This window comes from Apodemus sylvaticus, chromosome 10, assembly GCF_947179515.1.
Source record: "Apodemus sylvaticus chromosome 10, mApoSyl1.1, whole genome shotgun sequence".
Lineage (NCBI taxonomy): Eukaryota > Metazoa > Chordata > Mammalia > Rodentia > Muridae > Apodemus > Apodemus sylvaticus.
This window is the reverse complement of record NC_067481.1, coordinates 107,987,995-108,008,739: the sequence shown is the minus strand read 5'-3', so window position 1 is coordinate 108,008,739 and position 20,745 is coordinate 107,987,995. Positions and strand designations below refer to the sequence as shown.

General features: G+C 43.8%; 1 protein-coding gene across 4 annotated transcripts in view; it reads right to left on the bottom strand.

Moving 5' to 3' along the window:
- Positions 1-20,745, bottom strand: part of Mrtfb (myocardin related transcription factor B) — a 155,888-nt gene that overhangs the window by 73,599 nt on the left and 61,544 nt on the right. For all 4 annotated transcript variants that reach the window (XM_052194600.1, XM_052194601.1, XM_052194597.1 and 1 more), the window contains one exon: positions 20,493-20,697. In XM_052194600.1, coding sequence (XP_052050560.1) covers positions 20,493-20,646 — 154 coding nt within the window. In that variant the 5' untranslated portion in view covers positions 20,647-20,697. The remainder of the gene's footprint in view (positions 1-20,492; positions 20,698-20,745) is intronic.

Sequence of the window (20,745 nt, the reverse complement as noted above, 5' to 3'; positions counted from 1 at the left end):
CATGAGGATGTAGCATCACAAGGCTCTGCGGCATGAGAACAAGCGTGCGTGCACGCACATATTAAATGGGGCGTTTTACACTCAGACCTCATAACTGGTTCTCACTCCTGCAGCACAGTCTTCTTTAAAAAATCGATTTTAATTGTGTGTGTGTTGTATGCGTGTGTGTGGGGGGGGGGGGGGAGGATTTTGGATAGGGGTTTTTGATGTTGTTAATTCAGTACTTGATACTTTTTTAAGGTTTATTTTTTATTCATGTGTCTGCTCATATGCAAAGAGGTGTTCACAAGGCCAGAAGCGGGTGTTCGATTCCAGGAGCTGGAGTTAATTTTGAGTTTCCTGCCTCTCTCCAGCGCTAGGATTAAAGGCGTGCACCACATCTCGTTCTATTCCTGTTGACAAGACTGATATGAACACTTGGAAATGGATCCTATATTTTGTAAAGAAAGACAATATTGCAATAATTTTTTCTTAAAAGTCACTATGTCCTATTTTATCCATAGAGAAGGAAACACAGAAAAATATAGCTCTAATTGCAGAAAAACGACCTGTTGTTCTTCAAATAAATATTCAGTGGACATTAAATCAGAAGATCATCTTTGAGAAACAGACAATGATAAATATTTTTGTAGCAAATTGGAAAGAAACAGAAAAGTGATAAAAAATTCAGGTATGAAACAGAGGCAAAGGTTGCTCTGAGAGGCCAGAAAGGACAGACATTTACTGACTCATCTGCTTGGACAGAGACCAGTAAGAGTGTTGAAGGATGGATCCTTGCAAACAGGAGCGTGGGAGTGACAAGGCTGGCACGGGACAGGCAGAATACATATGAGAAGGTACGGGTTGGGGCTGGCAGTTGCTCAAGCCTCTAGGAAGCGTGAGGAGAGCTGGAGAGCTGTGCACAGCTCAGGCATGACGGCACTTGCAGCTCTGTAGGGTGTTGGATCTTTTGCTGAAGGCAGTCTGGAACCATGGAAGCACTGTGGACAGCAGTGGCTTCTACTTGGGAGGATGGCCAGGACAGTGAGGAGGCACCAAGACAGGGCTTGGTTCAGCAAGGACAGGACTCTTCTTGCTTCTCCTGATACCTGTTTTTCCAGAGAAAATAAACACACAGGTATACCAGGAGGTGCACTTGATGCTACAGGATGCAGAGGAGCGACACAGATCAGCGGCAAGTGGGAGGAACAGCCTTGGTGTTCACTCTCAGGCACAAGACTCGTCTTCAGGCAGCCAGGACTATGAAACCATACTGATGTATGGTAGTTACACATAAGGTAATTAAACCTTATTGTGAAATGCGCACCCTGATGAGAGGAAGCTCCAAACAGAGACAATAGGTTCATGGTGGAAACTGTTTCTGGGAACCCGAAACCACTGCATCTCTCCCCTTGACACAGGAGGATGTCCTGCTAGCTTTATTTTGTTTTATCTTCAGTTTTGTCCCCTTAATTTTTACCCAGAACCAGCCCTAATTTCAGTAAAAATAAGTCTACTCTGAGAAAGGAGGCATGCTTATCTCTGAATGTGGAGTCATGAAGACCTGGCCTAGACCCTGCTCATGCTACACTTTCAGACCTGTAATCTGTAATGCTGCAGATCTCTCCAACCTCAGTTCCTCTTACTTTTCTCTGTAACCCAAGGATAGTGGTGCTCCACATTCACAGACTGCCTGAGGAGACCTGGGACAGTGAAGGAAAGCAACCAGGTGCAAGGCTATCAGTCAGTAAGGACAGTACTCTTCTTGGTCCTCCCAATACTTGCTTTTCTGGTGAAAAGCAGAAAAGCAATGAAGATGAAGGTTTGTTTCTAAAAGTGTACTATTAGGTCTAGAAATATGGCTCAGTGGTCATGAGTGCAGACTGCTCTTGAGAAAGACCGGAGCGCCAGCCACAGGGCCTCTGATGACCTCTCTGACCTCCACGGACACATCTGTGAATCTACACATTCATTTATAAAATAAAAAAACTATCTCTTTAAAGCTCAGTGTGCTTGGTGTGGTAGCCCATGTCTATAATCCTGGCACTTGGAGGTGATGGAGGGTCATGAGCTCACGATAAGCCTTGGCTACACAGCTCCTGGACTTGCTCATGGGTACCTTGCTCAGTAGTCATAGTGTTTCTTTACATTTATTTATTGGATGTGTGTACGGCAATGTCATGGGAGTCAGGTCTGTCTTTCTACCATGCAGGTTCTGGGGATGGAAGTCAGTTTCCTCAGACTTGGTGACAAGCACCTGCACTCAGCCAGCCACCTCACTAGCTCTGACTGCTCACTGCCAATGCTGTACTCACCTTTGTCTGGCCATTTTAGTTATAGACCCGCATGTGGGTAACTCCTGTCTTAGGAGACTGAAGATTAGACACTTGTTGACAGTGAGTACCAGGTAGCAATTGTGGAGTTCCAATTAAAATGTCATTGTGGGGTGAGCATGAAGTGTGTATGTATTTCCACTGAGTACTTAGTAGAGAATTCTAATGCTGGGAGTGACTGATTTTTTTTTTTTTTTTTTACAGTTATACAAGTTCACACACCCACCAGTTGTTCCACATCCCTGACGCCTCTGATGGTATGCCATGTTTCACTGATCTGATGACTGAGGACAAAGTACCCATATCCACAGGCACAGACATTCTGGACACCCATTATCAACTGTCTGAGCTGTCAGTTCTTCTACTGCTGCCATGAGATACCATGACCAAGGAAACTTAAAGAAAAAGATTTTGGGGGCATACAATTCCAGAGGACTAGAATTGTCAATGGCCATCACGGTGTAGAGCACAGCAGCAGGCAGATGGAGTGCTGTAGCAGGAGCAGAGCACTTACATCTGAGCCAGGAAGCAGAAAGCAGGCAGGCAGGCAGAGATACAGACACAAACACACACACAGAGACAGAGAGACAGAGACACAGAGAGATGCATACAGATACACACACAGAGAGACATGCACAGAGAGACACAGAGACAGAGAGACATGCACAGAGAGACACACAGAGACACACTCATACACAGAGAAGGAGAGACAGAGACAGAGACACACACAGAGACAGATTCACACAGATACACATATACACAGAGACAGAGACACACACACAGAGACATAAAGAGAGAAACAGGAGACACAGAGAGATACACACACAGAGAGAAAGAGAGAGAGAGAGAGAGAGAGAGAGAGAGAAAGAAAGAGAGAGAACTAGGAATGCCATGGGCTTTTGAAACCTCAGAGCCTACCTCCAGTGATATACCTCATTCAACAATGCCACAAGCTTTCTAGTATTGCAGCCCCTTAATACAGTTGCTCCTTTTGTGCTGACCCCCAACCATAACACTGGTTAGTTGTCACTTGATAACTGAAATTTTGCTACTGCTATGAATCATAATGTAAGTATGTGTGTTTTCTGATGGTCTTAGGTGACCCCTGTGAAAAGGTCATTACAACCCCACCTCCACCTCCAACAAGGAGTTGCAACCCACAGGTTGAGAATGGCTGTCTGAAACTTTCCCAAACCTTCAAACATAAGCCACATAGACTGTGTTCTTTGAACCAGCCACATGAACTAACTGTCCATGCTCTTGTCCATAGATTAGACTGGCTTGTGAAGATCTCTTTTTACAGACTTAGTCTTTTACTAAATTTATCTATTGAGACTTATTTCTTTGTAGTCTATGGGCCTTCTATATCTCTCAATAATATGCTGGTGCATAAGTAGTCATAATTTAAATACAGCATAAACTATCAGTCTTATTTAAAAATTTTCTGCCATTCCAAGGTCATGAAAATATCACCCTTGATAATTTGCTCTACCACAGTTGGATGTTTATGTATGGGATGAGTAAATGGTAAATGTCTTTCTATTGGATAGTTAACAAATCTAGAACTTTCTTTTTAGTAGTCTCTACTGTTTCCCTATAGCACATTGCAAAATGGAGCAGGTGAATGCATGTTGTCAGCCTCTAATTCCCTTATGCTGTTCCACTGACTGACTGCGCCTCTGTCCTCTGGCACTATTTATCTTCTTTACACTTGCATGGTGATTCTTGGCCCAAAGACACAGCTCTAAAACAAATGTCCTAGCCAACCTACTGAAAAGAGTGGACTCATTGACTCCCAGCTGATCATGACCATGTCTAGCTCTCTGTGGTTTCTAAATACTATTCCCCACTAACGGAAGCAGAGATTCTTAGGGGAAGTCATTCTAAGATTAGGTCAAAGAATGTTTAAAGGTGGTGAACAGGAGAAAATAAAAAGGACACAAAGGGATTTTATTATTCAAGTTAAAATAATATTTGCATCAAAAAATGAAGAGATGGCTTATTATCAAGCAAAGGCACTTGCCACAAAGCCTGACAACCTGAGATTGATCCCTGGAATTGACAAGAGTGGAAAGAGAGAGCTACTTCCAAAGAGTGGACTTCTGACCTTGACATACATGCTATGGCTCAAGCATGCCCACACATACACACACACACACAATAAATACATGTAAAAACAATGACAATTATGCATAAGAAACCTATGAATCTCCAGTGCTTGTTCCCTTAGAGAAGAGTGAACTCTCAGAATTCCAGAAAGAATGTCAGAATCTGCAAGGAACTTTATAGTGATTAGTTGAAAACTGTCATCCAAACAATGGGTGAAAGATGGCTGCGACACAGAACAGTCATGTCTTAAGGTCATACGCCACATACTACTTACAGGTTAATTACAGAGACTAAGGGTATTTTTACATAAAGATAGGATGAGAGAAAACCCTGTCTGAACCACAGGAGTGCCCTTAATCTCATGCAGTAATGGGTCAATCGGTCATTGTCCTTTGATGCAGCTTACTGAGGACAGAGCTCTCCTGTCACACTCTCACCTAAACATCCCTCACAACCCAACCAGGTAAATGAAGACTGGTGCCACTCTGCACATAACTGCTGCTGCAAAAGGCAGGGAGGACTGCACTGCATTAGGAGAACTGAAAAGTCCATCAGCTAAACATATGGCTTGGTATGTTGTTGCCTGAGGAACACAATGCTAACAGGGACATTTCTGAGCAGTGGAGGAGAGTGAGCATGGACTACATCGCAAATACTGCTATTACTACATGCATTAACTTTTGATAACAAGAGCAAGTATACTGGAGAGCAACTCTATTCTTACAAAATGTGTGCTGGTGTATATGGGCATGCCTGCAGCTTACACATATATGGTCCTGGGGGCTAATAAACTGCCATAACTCCAACAGTTAAAAAACACAAAAAGGCTGCTACTATTATGAAAATTTACAAGCGAAAACTGCTCATGTATACGTTACCTGCAGAAAAGACAGTTGATTTATAAAACTAGTAAAAGCAGGCCTTTATTTTAGTTGTTAAATGTCAAATAGTTTCTAATAAAATAAATTGCCAAAAGAGGGTGATGTATTTGGGCTCTTCACTTTCTTGGAAAATGAAGCATATTTGTTTAAGACATTCATAAGGAGGGCCCAGGACTGGTAAAGGCACTTGCCACCAAGTGGGAAGGAAGAGGGAGCTCCTGCAAGCTGTCCTCTGACCTCCACGCAGTATAATGGCACATGAGCTCTAGCTCACAAGTGCAATGCTTTGCCTCTTTGAGGAAGAAAACCTCTTTCTCTGCAGAATTCAGGGCTGTATGTGGCTATGTACTCATGGGATCTAGGCCTATGGTGTAGCAAAAAGGAAGAATGTGACAAATGCAGCACCACAGAGAACTGACACAACAGTTTGTTTGTAGGGTTCACTGGCTGTATTAGCAAAAGGGGTGAAGAAAAAGAGATGGCTTGGTTTTATAAGTGGCACAATGCCCAAGAAGCTCAAAGATAAGTGTTATTATGTATTATATGACTGCACACCTTAGGAAGGAGCAAGGGACAATGACTTCTGAAGGGACACAGTATAGAGATGAAACCTCTCTTGAAAAATCTTGTATTAGCATATTACAGCAACCAACCCCTTAATGTAATGATCAGCCGTGAGGGGCAGCCATGCCTTCAGTGCCAGCACTTGGGAGGGTTAGGAAGGGGGATGTCTAGTTCTAGGCCAGCCTGGACTACACAGCAAGACCTTGTCTCAAAACATATTATGAACAAAACCAAACCCATATACACAGAATGTGAGCTAATAAATTAGAATTCTGTATTATGAAACTCCTTTGATAAAAGCTCAGTCTGACAACTCAACAGTTCTAAAGTATCAGTTAAGAGCTGGTTGTAATTTTACTCTGCATAGACTTGGCTTTCTGCCTTCGCAGCAGGCTCCCGGCCCTGCAGCGCACCGCCTGGACTTAACTAGCTCCCTGACGGAGCTGTTCACCGCTCCAGGTGGCTCATCTTCACTGCTCCTGCATTTTGACACAGATGCTATACTAAGTCAGCTACCAGGCACTCTCTGTGGTCTCCCAGCTTCTCTGCTTTCGTATGAGCTGAGTTTACAATAGCACATGTAGGCAGTGGTGACAGTTCTATGAGCTGAGGTATGGACCTTGAACCAACAGCTCAATAATGAAACTGGGCACAGCCTTTGCAGAGGAGACCTCAGCAAGTCTGTCAGTGTTTCCAGGCTTACGGTGAGATTAGGGGCTGATCAGTGTGTCCAGGTGATCACAGTAAAACCCTATTTCATTTTTGTCATCTTGTACAAAGAGGCCACATCTCCTAATAGTGCCACTCCTCGGCCAAGCATATACAAACCATCACAAATAGTATTATATGTACATGATGAGGAATATACACTACAGCAAAGAAAGGAACTGCGCACGATGGAGCATCTCTGTCATCTTAGAACTTGGGAAGTCGAGGCACAGGATCAAGACAAACAGATTAATAAAGAATGCATGTCATCCCCAGGAAAATGGATATAACTGGAGATAACATATTAAACAAATTAAGCCTGTTTTAGACTGATAAATATTGTTCACTTTCTCTCAATGACTGGTGCTAGACTCTACAGAGATGCATACAGCCCTGGATGAGGAACTGCCTAGGGAACAAAGGGGACTAAAGGGAGCAAGAAGGGCAGGAGGGGGGCACTAAGTGAGAGGGGAGGGAGAAGAAGACCTGGGTGCCTCTTGCCAGGTGACAAACACAACTTCTTACTCTGCCCCTGGCTTTCTCCCAGGAGCAGGCTTTGGTGGCGGCTTTCCTGTGGTCAGGATGGGAGATGGGGGGAAAGTGTACATTCATAATAAATTTTTAATTCTATTCCTTATTTTTCTCTTAGTGGAATCTAGATGTTCCTGACAACAACGTTCCCATTTGATTCACCTATGAGATGCTAAGTGTACCCACTGGTTATCTTTAAGGGATGACTCTTTTGCCAAGTTAGATCTAATTCAAATATTGAGGCAAAGTGGTTTTTTAAAATTTATTTCAGCATTTAAGGAGAAAGTAGTATATAATTAGTTCTTCATTAATGAGGTACAGACTCTGCCAGTCTGAGAAACCTTTCCTCGCTGATGTTTATGAACTGAGGGAAAATGAACTTGTAGAGTGTGTAATTCTGCCACTGGTTCCAGGAAGCGCTGAAGGCTGAGGAGCATGCTGAAATCCTGCAGGCTGCTCTTGCCTGCTGAGATGTAGAACGCCTCTCTCTTACTGTTCCTTCACTCACTGCCCCAGAGCTAGCACTGCGATGACAGTGTGGCTGAGGTCTGATCAGATGCTCAGCCCTACATAGCCTAGAAGACACACAAGTCTCACACTAAAAGGCCAGCTCCAGACCCCCACAGATTTGGCCATGATGCAGTCACAAGCACTGGGCTTCACTTCCTGTCATGAGAAACTAGGAAACCCAACACACGAGGCATTTGCTCATACACACTAGGAGATGAGTTGTGGGTCAGGAGGGTGAGCCAGCTCGGACATTGCAGGTTAAGTTTCTGAAAAGGAAGACTTGTGCTGACAGAGTCCAGAAACCTGCCTAACAGTGCCCCATGTCTCTGCTGATGGACATGCTCCCCCTATGTGGTGGACTGAAATCTCACAAGACTAGGTAAGAAATGGCCAGCTGAAGTAGCCCCACAGCACACATGCTCCGAGCAACATGAGTGGAAAGCCCTCCCTAGGGCAAACAAATGGCACTGCAACAGCAGAGATGCCAAAGGAGACAAAGTGAGCACCATAAAGCACTGTCCCCAGCCACAGCCAAGAGCAGCCGCAGGGTGGAGAGAGCAGAACAGGAGAGCTGGCCCTCCCAGTGGGGCGGGGCGGGGCGGGGCGTGGCATGGTGGGGAGTTGGGAGTAGTGGGGTCAGAGGGCGAGAGTGAGAGAAAGCTGGCCCTGCCTACTGCTGATGGTGGCATTGAGCAGTCTAGCCAGAGCAGTGCTGGATAGTTTGCCCTGGTGGTACAAATAAGGGAGAGCCAGTGGGCTGACCAGCTCAGCGACCACCTAGGCCCAGAGCCAGAGCCTTGATTTGGCCCACCCCAAAATCTACATTATCTGTGAACCATTGCGGGTCAGTCCTGCTGATTCAAAACTGCAGGATCTCCATGACACAGGGCAACAAAAGGATAACCAGGCCCTGTGAGGATTCAATACTGACGGTGTCACTGAAGCCAGAGACCTCGAACCAGACCAGTGACTCACTGCAGTGAACATTCACAAGTGAAGAATTGTGGACAGAGGGGTATGTTGTGTAACACACCTTGACATACTACAGCTTCCATGACAAGATGTTTTCTATGTTTTATTTTGCTTTGTGTGGTTTTTATTATTTTGGTGGAGGGAGAAGTTTGCAAGGGCAGAAGGCAGATACAAGGGGACAGGGAGATGAGTGGGACTGGGGTGCATGATGGGAAAGTTACAAAGAATCAATAAAAAGTTAATAAAAGACGTACCCCTAGTAGGCAACATTTACAAAAGGCTTGGAGATGACCTAAAAGTTACTCAATGCCCACCAAAGCGCAAATCCAGTGCTTTTAAAATGAGGACAGAAAAATCCAAGCCCAAACTGAGACATTCAGCCTGGTAGCCTTTGTTCTTTACATACACATATGTTCATACATGCATAATAGATTCTTAAGACTCTCACATGTAACACACACACACACACATATATATACACACACATACATACACACAGAATTACACATAAAAAAGATGAATTTACAAAGATAACTGGTAGCTTTAAGTTTCCGACTACACGGTAAACGAGTAAACAGAAGATCACTGGTGACTGCAGACAGTGTTCATAAGTGGAATCTGACAGACACAATGTTCTACCCTCAAGGATGCATGAGAGAATTCGTTGCTTATACAATACATACATTACTAAAGAAAGTTATTGAAGAAAATAAAACCCAACATCTGACAGAGGGCTAATATCCAATATATACAAGGAACTCAAGAAGTTAGACCTCAGGGAACCAAATAACCCTATTAAAAAATGGGGTATAGATCTAAACAAAGAATTTTCACCTGAAGAAATTCGGATGGCCAAGAAGCACCTTAAGAAATGCTCAACATCATTAGTCATTAGGGAAATGTAGATCAAAACAACCCTGAGATTTCACCTCACACCAGTCAGAATGGCTAAGGTTAAAAACTCAGGAGACAGCAGGTGTTGGCGAGGATGTGGAGAAAGAGGAACACTCCTCCACTGCTGGTGGGGTTGTAAGATGGTACAACCACTTTGGAAATCAGTCTGGCGGTTCCACAGAAAACTGGACATGACACTTCCAGAGGACCCTGCTATACCTCTCCTGGGCATATACCCAGAGGATTCCTTGGCATGCAATAAGGACACATGCTCCACTATGTTCATAGCAGCCTTATTTATAATAGCCAGAAGCTGGAAAGAACCCAGATGTCCCTCAATGGAGGAATAGATACAGAAAATGTGGTATATTTACACAATGGAATACTACTCAGCAATTAAAAACAATGAATTCATGAAATTTTTAGGTAAATGGTTGGATCTGGAAAATATCATCCTAAGTGAGGTAACCCAATCACAAAAGAATACACATGGAATGCAATCTCTGATAAGTGGATATTAATTAGCCCAGAAGCTCTGAATACCCAAGGCACAATTAGCATAACAAATGATACCCATGGAGAAGTAAGGAGAGGGTCCTGATCCTGGAAAGGCTTGATCTAGCATTGGAGGGGAATATCAGGACAGAGAAAAAGGAGTGAGGTGATTGGAGAATGGGTGGAGAGGTTTATGGGACATATGGGGAGGGGGGAACTGGGAAAGGGGAAACCATTTGGAATGTAAACAAAGAATATAGAAAATAAAAATATATAATAAAAAAAGATATTTTTGTAATCAGAGTCCAATGGGGGAAAAATAAATAAAAACCAAAATGCTTTCTAAAACCTTACCTGGCCTTGAGTTACAATTCCCAGTATAAGGCCAAATTCCTTATCTTCAAAATCCTCAGAATTGTGAAATTTTGTATATCCAAGAAAAACTTAGTGTGATGGTTTGAGTGAGAAATGTTCCTTCGGCTCACACAGTTGAGCACTTGGGGTATGTGGGTGGTTACAGAGGTGTGGCCTTGCTAGAGAAGTAAGCCCCTGGGGTTGGCCTCACTCTACTTATAGTGTGTTCTTTACCCTACAAGTCTGTGGTTGGATGTGCTTTCTCAGTCTGTGAGGGCAACCACTGTCCAGGCTCTCCTTGACATTATGGACTCTCCCTCTAGAACCACAGCCCAAAGACCTGCTTCTGGTCACGGTATTTTATCAAGGCAGCAGACAAATAACTAGCTCTCTGTACTGAGCTTCTGTGGGAAGACACTCCATGTCTGCACACAGGTGCGTAAGCAGAGTTCACTAGCTATTCATATTCCAGCTCTCTGAAAAACAATGGCGGCTACCACATGCACACAGGGTTAGGGGTGGAGACCTGGGGTGGAGGTGGTATCGGGGTCATGTCTAGTTACACAGCAGTGTCGTCCTGGCTTGAGAGAAGCACTCATCGAGGCTCGCTTTTCAGCATATATCTACATCCTGACCGGGAGCCACAATTCTGTAACTGCTTGTTACCTCACTTTACTTTCTTCCTTTTTCCTTTTCCCTTTAAAACTAGGGCCACCTAAACTATTTTGGGTCCCCAACAGAATATGATAAAATATATTTTATTCCTACCGTCAACCTGAAGGGGCTTGGTTGAGAACACACATCTACTTGCTCATGTCTCTTAAAAAATTATTCAAAACACTTTATAGTTCTACAACACAAATGGATACAGAAATTTCTAGTGTATAGGACTCTTAACAGCTGAATTCTGTGGATTCATCTAAGGGTTAACTCATTGAAAAGAAACAGGAAGACACATAAAGAAACTTCTAAGAACATCTCCCACCCTTAATTTCTAGTGTGGAATCCTGCCCCACCTCTGGAATTTTAGATATGTCACTCAGGCTTCCAGTGGGAAAACCCCAGGACTTCTAGCATTTTGATCCAACTACAGACCCAATCAATCCTAATTACCTATTCCCTAAGTAATCCAGCCTCCAAATCACTTGGGTTCTGCTCTCTACATTTATTTTTAGTTTTATGTGTGTATATAAAGTTATTTTATACAGAAACATATACATATAAAATGCTAAAAAAGTATATTAATACACAATAAAGTATTGAAAGGGACCCAAATAAAACCAATTTAGAGCTCCATCACCTGAACTTAAAGCTTTAGGCAAAACAGGCAGCATCGCAAGTATTTCTACTTTTGTGCATGTCAGAATCAATGGGAAACAAGTCACATCAATATAGACATGTTCTTAACATCCCCGTTTATTTTTTAACAAGTCATTTCTGAACCTAATCTAATTTCTTTGTTAAATAGAAAAAACTAAATCAAGTCATAGCAAAAACAAAAGAGATGTGATTATGCCAGAGATTTCCTGTAATTGACGTAAAAAAAGTTTAGATGATGACCTAGAAGAAGAAACCTCCTTAAACATTACAAACAGCTATTTTATTACTTTAAAATACCGACTGTCTTCTGTCCAGCAGTTATCATCCACATCACAGGCCTTCGGTAGGTATCTCAGTAGCCACATCTACTGATTTAATCTCAGAATAAGATCACAGGAGGAGCACATGTATTCCAGCCCTGGGTGATGGAGGGTCTGTTCAGGAGTTTGAGAAGGACTGGACCTGCCCTGCTGGAGCTCCTGCAAGTAGTCTGTGAAAATGTCAGCTTGGAGTCTGTTCTGGAGGGCAGGGTCCCTAGAGAGCCCAAATGTTGGCCTGTTTGTATTTTCACATGCTTTACAATCTGAAAGTCCTTCCTTGTAGACACTGACTGATGCCCAGGGAATGCTAGGGTTGTGGGAACTGGCATGACCCATGAAAGATAGCTTGCTGGGAAACCTGCGCCCATTACTTTTGCCCTCTCAGGGATCATAAGCTGCTTATAGTGTTGTGAAGGTGTATGAGTGGCAGGAAGAAGCTGGGTGCCATTTTAGTTTCTTTAAAAAGAAGTCATTGTGGAAACATGAAGCAAAAATTACTGGGACTACTAAAAAACAAAACAAACCCATCAAATTATAAAACATCATTGGGAGAAACCCATAAAAATGATATGCCTTTGTCATATACAGAGATACCAGATCCTTTAAGTATCCACACTCATTCTGTACTGTTCTAAACACTACAGAGTTACCTACTCTCCTGTCAAATTGATCTACAGGGAGGGAGTATGCGTGGCCCCCAGTCTGCAGGAGGGAAGGAAGCAGAGGGAGGACAATGCACAGGCAGTAAAGGTCTCCCCGGGGCTGGCCCTGGCTGCTGTCAGAGCTCTGTTCTTCACCACCCTATCTATGTGCTGCTCCTGGGAGACTCCTGCACAACAAGCATGGAATACAGAGAGCTTACACTGTACCCTGTGTCCGGCGAGAATCATACACACTGCTCGTGTGTATATGGTCAGGGAAACTGCTTTCACAGACCTACACGTCCAACAATTTCACAGAAACCCTGCATTTAGAATTGCTGGCCTTGTGTTAGAGGCTAGGAATCTAAGAATTATTTTAGGGCAAGGCACACAACGGTCATCTCAATACTGTTTGCTAATAATACTTTTTAAAAATATCTTTCAGTGGCCAATGAGATGGCTCAGTTAGTCAAGACACTTGCTGCCAAGCCCGATGGCCTGAGTTCAATCCTCAGAACCCATGTGGTAGAGACGGTGGAGGGAAGGAACCATGGGGCCTTTACACGGCATAAGCATGCGTGTACACACTCATATACATAAATAAATAAATGTAAAAAATAAAATGATCTTTATTCCTGTTGTCAAAGTGCCAATTTCTGTACCATGAGAGATTTTGGCTAACTTTTTAAAGCACAGTATTCCATGAGAGGCTGGTCAAGCAGCACAGTCAGCATCACAGTTGCCCTGTCAGGAGGAGGTTTCTATTCCAGGGAGTATTCTAATTCTGTTGCTATCAACTTCCCAGGCTGCAGCTTGTCAACTACCCAACATCTGGCAGGTTCTAAATGCAGCCTGCAGGAACCCAAGACTAGTGGCAAATGAGACTTCTTGCTTTTTTTATTATGTCCTATTAAACACAAGGACCACACAGCAACATCTTAAGATATTAGCACTTTCTCAATGAAAACAGTAACATACATGACAAGAAAAGGCATTGATCATTTGGGCTTTTTAAAAGAGGTGAAATGTGCCTTTTAAACTTGACATGATGCACATTAACACATACATGCCGACTTCTGAGAACCACAGAAGAGAATGCTGTGTATTTTAAAGTAGACCTATTATATTAAGAATAACATCAATCAAATCAATTTCTCTTTCCTTTTGACAATGAGGAGAATTAAACAACAGAGAGCTCATATATATGTTTAATAACAGGACACATGACTACTCTGGATCTATGGAAAAGTCATCAGCTGACTGACACTGGAGCACACTGGTGGCTGTGCTGCCTAATGAAGAACACAAGACAGCAATGAGAATGAGGCAGAGGAGCATGTGACATGATGAGAGAGGCAGCGGAGGGGACGATGGCTGAAGCTACAGACAGACACTGGGATGGTGTGCTGTGACAGACTGCTTCTCAGACTTACCTGTGCTCACAGACTGAGCCGGCAGAGGAAGCTGCAGTCCTGACTCCCCAAAGACTATACTTCCTGTTAATAACAGTGAGAGTGAGGGCAGCGGTGAGGCAGGAGAGCCAAGAGTAAGGTTAAAGGAGTTAGGAAATGCTGGATACTACTTCATTAACTACAACCCGAGAGCGAGAGAGCGAGAGCGAGAGCGAGAGCGAGAGAGAGAGAGAGAGAGAGAGAGAGAGAGAAAGAGAGAGAGAGAAAGAGAGAGAAAGAAAGAGAGCGAGAGAGAGAGAGAGAGAGAGAGAGAGAGAGTGAGAGAGAGAGAGAGAGAAAGAGAGAGGGCCAATCCATTGTTCTCCTTGCTGCTTTCTGTTACATCTTAAAGTATAAGCTGAAGGACATTGAACAAAACATTCATGTTTCCCAATACCCTCTTCTATTTAAACAGGCTCTTTGTAGGTAGGGCAGAGTACAGGTTTCTAATATCTCTTTTCTCTTTCTTGATGCTCTCTGAGGGATTGTAATTCCTACTTTACAAATTAGTTCATTATTCACCAGACCAATGTCTAATAAAACATATAATAGATTCTAATTTTAAGAAACCCTCTCATTCATGTTAAAAAACAGACAAACATACCTTTTGAATCTAGTATCTAGAAAAAAAGCCTTTTAAAGTATTCAAGTTAGGCATTTGTATATGTTATGATGGTACAATTTCAATGTCACCTTAAACTTAAATTGCTAATTACACTATTCTCTAAGTCGCCTTTTCAGTACATATAATAATCGCTGATGCTCTAAGGGCATTTCTTTAAGAGACACCATTTAAAACTCCAAACAAATGACTCTATGTGATGTTACAGGGGTGGTCTGTAGCCCTAAGGATGTACCTTTGAAATTGTGGGTACCAGTCAGCCATAAAGCACATACATATGAGTGTTATGAGCATTGTGGCCAACCCACCAGATCTGATTCACACCCAACTCAGAGGTGTGGAAGAAGTGCCCTCCTGCTCCCCTCCCACCAGCATATGTTACTAGGGTGTATTTCCAACATACTGAAACAAACTAGATCCTTACTAACAACAACTAAGAAAGTCAGAGCAGAAGAGGACAGACAGGTTATAGGTAATTATAGGCATTGTGAAACAAAACAATGTATTCAACTGGAGGCTATAAAGCCATTAAGAGGAGTACCTGAGCACTAGGGGCTTACAAGGTTGCATTTCATTCTGAAGGAGTCAGAAGACAAATCATTCACAAACACTATCTTCTGCCACAACCAGTGAAGAATTTCATTTGCAGGTATCAATCTATGTGTCAATTTTGAACTTTATATTTGTGTTTAGTCTAAGTCCTAAAAGGTGACTGTAAAAATTAAAAAACTTGAATATGGAATATATAAACACACTTAATTTCTTTTCTTGGTCTAACTTCTGGATAAAAACAATCAAACCTTGCCACAGTGTTTAGCAATGGCCTGAAGGGCCAACAGGAAAGTGAGCAGGGGACTTGGACAGCAAATGGTCCACTGCTGTCTGCTCACTGAGACCACATTGGCCATCCCCTCACCCCTCCATCCCCTCACCCCTCCATCCCCTCACCCCTCCATCCCCTCACCCCTCCATCCCCTCACCCCTCCATCCCCTCTCCTCTCCATCCCCTCACCCCTACATCCCCTCTCCTCTCCATCCCCTCACCTCTCCATCCCCTCACCCCTCCATCCCCTCACCCTTCCATCCCCTCACCCCTCCATCCCCTCACCCCTCCATCCCCTCTCCTCTCCATCCCCTCTCCTCTCTATCCCCTCACTCCTCCATCCCCTCTCCTCTCCATCCCCTCACCCCTCCATCCCCTCACCCCTCCATGCCCTCATCCTTCCATCCCCTCTCCTCTCCATCCCCTCTCCTCTCCATCCCCTCACCCCTCCATGCCCTCACCCCTCCATCCCCTCACCCCTCCATCCCCTCACCCCTCCATGCCCTCACTCCTCCATGCCCTCACCCCTCCATCCCCTTTCCTCTCCATCCCCTCTCCTCTCCATCCCCTCACCCCTCCATGCCCTCACCCCTCCATGCCCTCACCCCTCCATCCCTTCACCCCTCCATGCCCTCACTCCTCCATGCCCTCACCCCTCCATCCCCTCTCCTCTCCATCCCCTCACCCCTCCATGCCCTCACCCCTCCATGCCCTCACCCCTCCATGCCCTCACCCCTCCATCCCCTCTCCTCTCCATCCCCTCACCCCTCCATGCCCTCACCCCTCCATCTCCTCTCCTCTCCATCCCCTCACCCCTCCATGCCCTCACCCCTCCATCCCCTCTCCTCTCCATCCCCTCACCCCTCCATCCCCTCACCCCTCCATGCCCTCACCCCTCCATGCCCTCACTCCTCCATGCCCTCACCCCTCCATCCCCTCTCCTCTCCATCCCCTCACCTCTCCATCCCCTCACCCCTCCATCCCCTCACCCCTCCATGCCCTCACCCCTCCATCCCCTCTCCTCTCCATCCCCTCACCTCTCCATCCCCTCACCCCTCCATCCCCTCACCCCTCCATCCCCTCACCCCTCCATCCCCTCACCCCTCCATCCCCTCACCCCTCCATGCCCTTTCCACTCTACTGTGCCAGCTCATATGCAGTCCAAGGAGCAGAGTTTGCTCAAGAACAATATTTATTATGTTTGTACATTTCCAAACACCTGAACTAACAGGCTAATAAGGGGTGGGGTAATGTTCTCATAAAATGCAAAGAACAGAGCAGCTGTGAACAGAAGCTGTTATTCATTAAGGTGTCTGCCCTTGGCTAAGGGGGCCATGGTCTGGAAAGTTCCCTGACTGTATATGGCTAGATAAAGCCCTGTGCTGAGTCCAAAGCCAAGGACTCTTTGTTTCCTTGTGTGTAACCAACTCTTGAGTATGTCACTTCCTCTCTTGGAAAGGTCATTAATGACAAGGCAAGAAAGAGTCTAAGTTGTTCGCTGTATAGATATAATGTAAGAGTGGAAAACAAAATCTCAGAAAAAAATTCAGGTGAGGCTGTAAGCTCAAGTCCCTAACCATGGCAAGCAGTGATCTGAAAGTTTGAAAAGAGATGTATCCTTCCTGGGACCCCACACATGCCATTTCACAGTAAATGTTTCTGATGAGATCGGGCGAGGCAGGTAGAAGTGGAGGCCAGTCAAAAGCTTTCCAGGATCAGCAGGTGGCAGGCACTGACTTCACTACCACTGGATAGATATTACTGATGGTGAGCCTGAGGCTGTGTCAAGTGAGAGAGTCCCACTCACTGAAATATCCAAGATGCTCTGGAGAGTGTGAGACACCAGACAGCTCTTTATCAGAGCAGCTACACTAGCGTCTCTGTGGGAATCCTGGCAATGCCTGATAGCTCTGCATCTGTCCTGCTTTCCTTTCCGGGGAAACAACCTCACAACAGTGTCCGCCAGAGTAGAGCTCTCCTTGAGTGTGGACACAGGAAAGGGCTGACTGCAGCTTTTTTGGAAATATGGCATCTACCTATACTGTCCTCCACCTGAGCTTTTCCCATTGAATACTAAAGGCCAATATGAATATGGAAAATAAGAAGGAGCTAACTACCGTGTACTATGCCAGAATGAAGCTCAGTGTCCCTGTGGATAGATTGTTTTTTACAAAGAAACACTGCACATTATACCCTTTATAGGGCTCATCTGGAAAAACTGACTGCCTAAGTGACTGCCTGATTGAGATGTTACTAGGGAACACAGCACCAGTGAGTAAAGTTCAAATGCCTAGGAATAACAACAAAACACACAAGCAGGGACAAGTGAATCACACAATGTTTTTGTTACACAATACTTTGTAAGTGGTTTTGAGACTAATACCTACATTTTGATATAATTTAAACATAAGATTAGGAAGACTTAAAAATATGAATAACATACATTAAAACATCAAAGAAAGCAAGTGATGTCTATCATCTATCTTTCTTATTTTACACACATACACACAAAATGTTCTGCTCAAAACACAGTTTTCTTTTTATTTAACATTTTAATCTGTTGTAATTGGACAAAATGGTAGTTACAGTACCTATGTGTAATGAAATATGCACACTCTCTGGGTGGCTAAGTAAAGCCTTGAATCACACTGCATTTGGGGTAAGGACACAGATTTGACTCACGACTGTCCAGGAATGCCAATATGTCATTACCCACAGTTAGTACACTGCTCTACCTCACTTCTCCTGACTCAGGTTGCTATCCCCTAACTAGAATCTCCCTAAAAACCTGCATTTCTGGTAGCTTGTACAAAAGGATCATTTACACACCTTGGAATGCGTATGTAAAGCAGATAGATGTTTCAAATTTCCTGCAGTCATCTTAGAAAAGAAAAGAGAGTTACCTCCTCTTTGAATCCTTAGATAGTATTTCACTATGAGATGGTCTTTCATGGCTGAACACTAAACAGAAATTACTCTTGGGGAAAACACATTGGCTAAAAAGCCAGCTTCATTCAAAAATAAATTTATATTTATAGAATCACTATTATGATAATGGAAGAAAAAAATCAATACATTATTTATTTCCAAGCTAGAAAGTACAATACTATTGCTACAAAAAAAGTGTTTCAAAACTCTTCTTTAAAATAGTCAAACAGTTTTCTCTCACAAAGGACACTAGGAAAAGTAGCTGATCTGGGAAATAAGGAGGCAGGCATAAGACAGACTGGCAGCCAGCATATGCTTCCTGTGTAGTCAGAACACCTAGACAATATGCATTGACTTCAAGAAAGAACACAAAGCAGCTTTATTCTAAAACAAAAAGACATAGTTCACGCCTATGTATGACTACAAATAGTGACGAATCAAACATAGATCATTATATCACAAAAGGTCACGGATAGGAGATGATGGTTGGAGAAAACATCCCTACTGCTACATGCTAGCAGTAGGTAGCATGTTACATGCTTAAGTGGTACTTAAGGTCTAGCATGAAAACTTCAGTGTCAGATCACACGGTTAACTTAAAAGCTACTAGAATTCAGAGTGACAGAAACGAGGATGAGCCCTGGAAATCAGCGAAGGGAGGGATGCTGGCTGATGAACACTATGGTTTTAGTAACGATGACAGTCGAGACAGCAAGTAAGTTAAACCTTCTACCTTTCCTACCTCCCTAATGACATGTGCAGGAAGGAGATGACTTCAGTGGTAGAGTGCTTGGGTTCAGTCCCTAGCACCACAATAACAATGATTGTCTAAGGGAGCCTTTCCATTGTACACTCAGACATGGACATGAGCACCTGTGAGAGAACACTGTTTCTCCATGGACAAGGTATACCCACTTTGTCTGCATTCCCTCCTCTGCTACACATTGCCAGTTTGTGAGAAGTTTGACCTTCTGATTTTATACCAAATACTACTGAAATCCCTGGGACAGGAAACTGGTCCCGGAGTGCATTGCAACTTGCTTGTATTTACTCATTTTTGAGTTAATATATTTGTGTCAGCCATTGTTCACAGTAAAGGAAGGCTCTTGGAGACAGAATGCCTAAAAGCAATCTTACAGAACTGAGTCTGTGTGTGTTGCTTAAGCTAAGATGGTCAAGGGCAGAAGGTAACAGTAAGATTCAGGACACAAAGGTACATGACCCTTAAAGAAGGTACAGGAAGTTCATGCAAAACCCTGTCCTGAAGGACTATACAGTACTCTGCTCTTGGCAAGCAGAGCCAGACTCTGGGGGCACATTCAGACCCTAGAAACCTAATGGAAAGCATTCTGTAGGAAAACCATTTTATTTTTGAAGGTAATGGCATGAAACCTCTGACAACAAGGCAAACCCATGTGAAGTTCTGGGTTCTCCTTGAGTATGGTCAACGTGCTCTTTGAATATCACACTGTGTTTATGCTTGAAGTGTACTACATTGTATTAGAACTAAGTGTATCTAGTCTGTCTTTATTCATTAGTTTGTGTTTTGGGGGCTCTGGGATACCTCTGTCATCAATAAGAATCTACCACACTGAAAAGGACTGGTTAGAAAACATTCATTCTGTATACAAGAATGAAGTAACTCCAAAAAGAATCTAGCTCACTTTGTGCCCATTAGTATAAAAATCACTCAAGAAGGTCTTGCTTTTACTGAGTGGGCTAACTCTTACCATCTGAAATTAAGGTCCACACACTAAAGATGGGAAAAGGAAGAAGGCAGTCATGGCCAACACCCACTTCTCTGGTATCAGCAATTACACAATGCCTTTCCAGTAAGACATTTCCCCAGTCCAAGATGGGCTAATCTAAGGCTGACTTCTAAACGCAGTACTGTGAAAAAAGACAGCAATGGTGACGTGGTCAAAGAAATTCATGAGAAGTGAAATCCTGCCCTGTCTCAGGGAGAACATTGCTTATGGGGCTTGGCAAGTGTAAGTGATACAGAATCACAGAAGGGTGACCCTCGAAATCAGAGTCCCACATGCAGCTGAACTCACCATTTTTCCGTTCGTTCAGAGTGGGTAAGTGCTGGCTGGACTGTAGAGACAGCTCCTGGAGTTCGTGAGCCACAGCCTCACTTTGAGGACTTGGCGCAAGGTGGGCTAGAGGCCCCAGCTCTTCCTCTGTGTCTATGGTTCCTGTGTGATCCATTGTGTCCCAGCCACTGGCAACAGGAAGTATGAGATGCCTCTTTTACACAGCCTGTTGAAGAGAGTGAAAAAATGTTTAAAAAGGTAGATGAAATAGTTT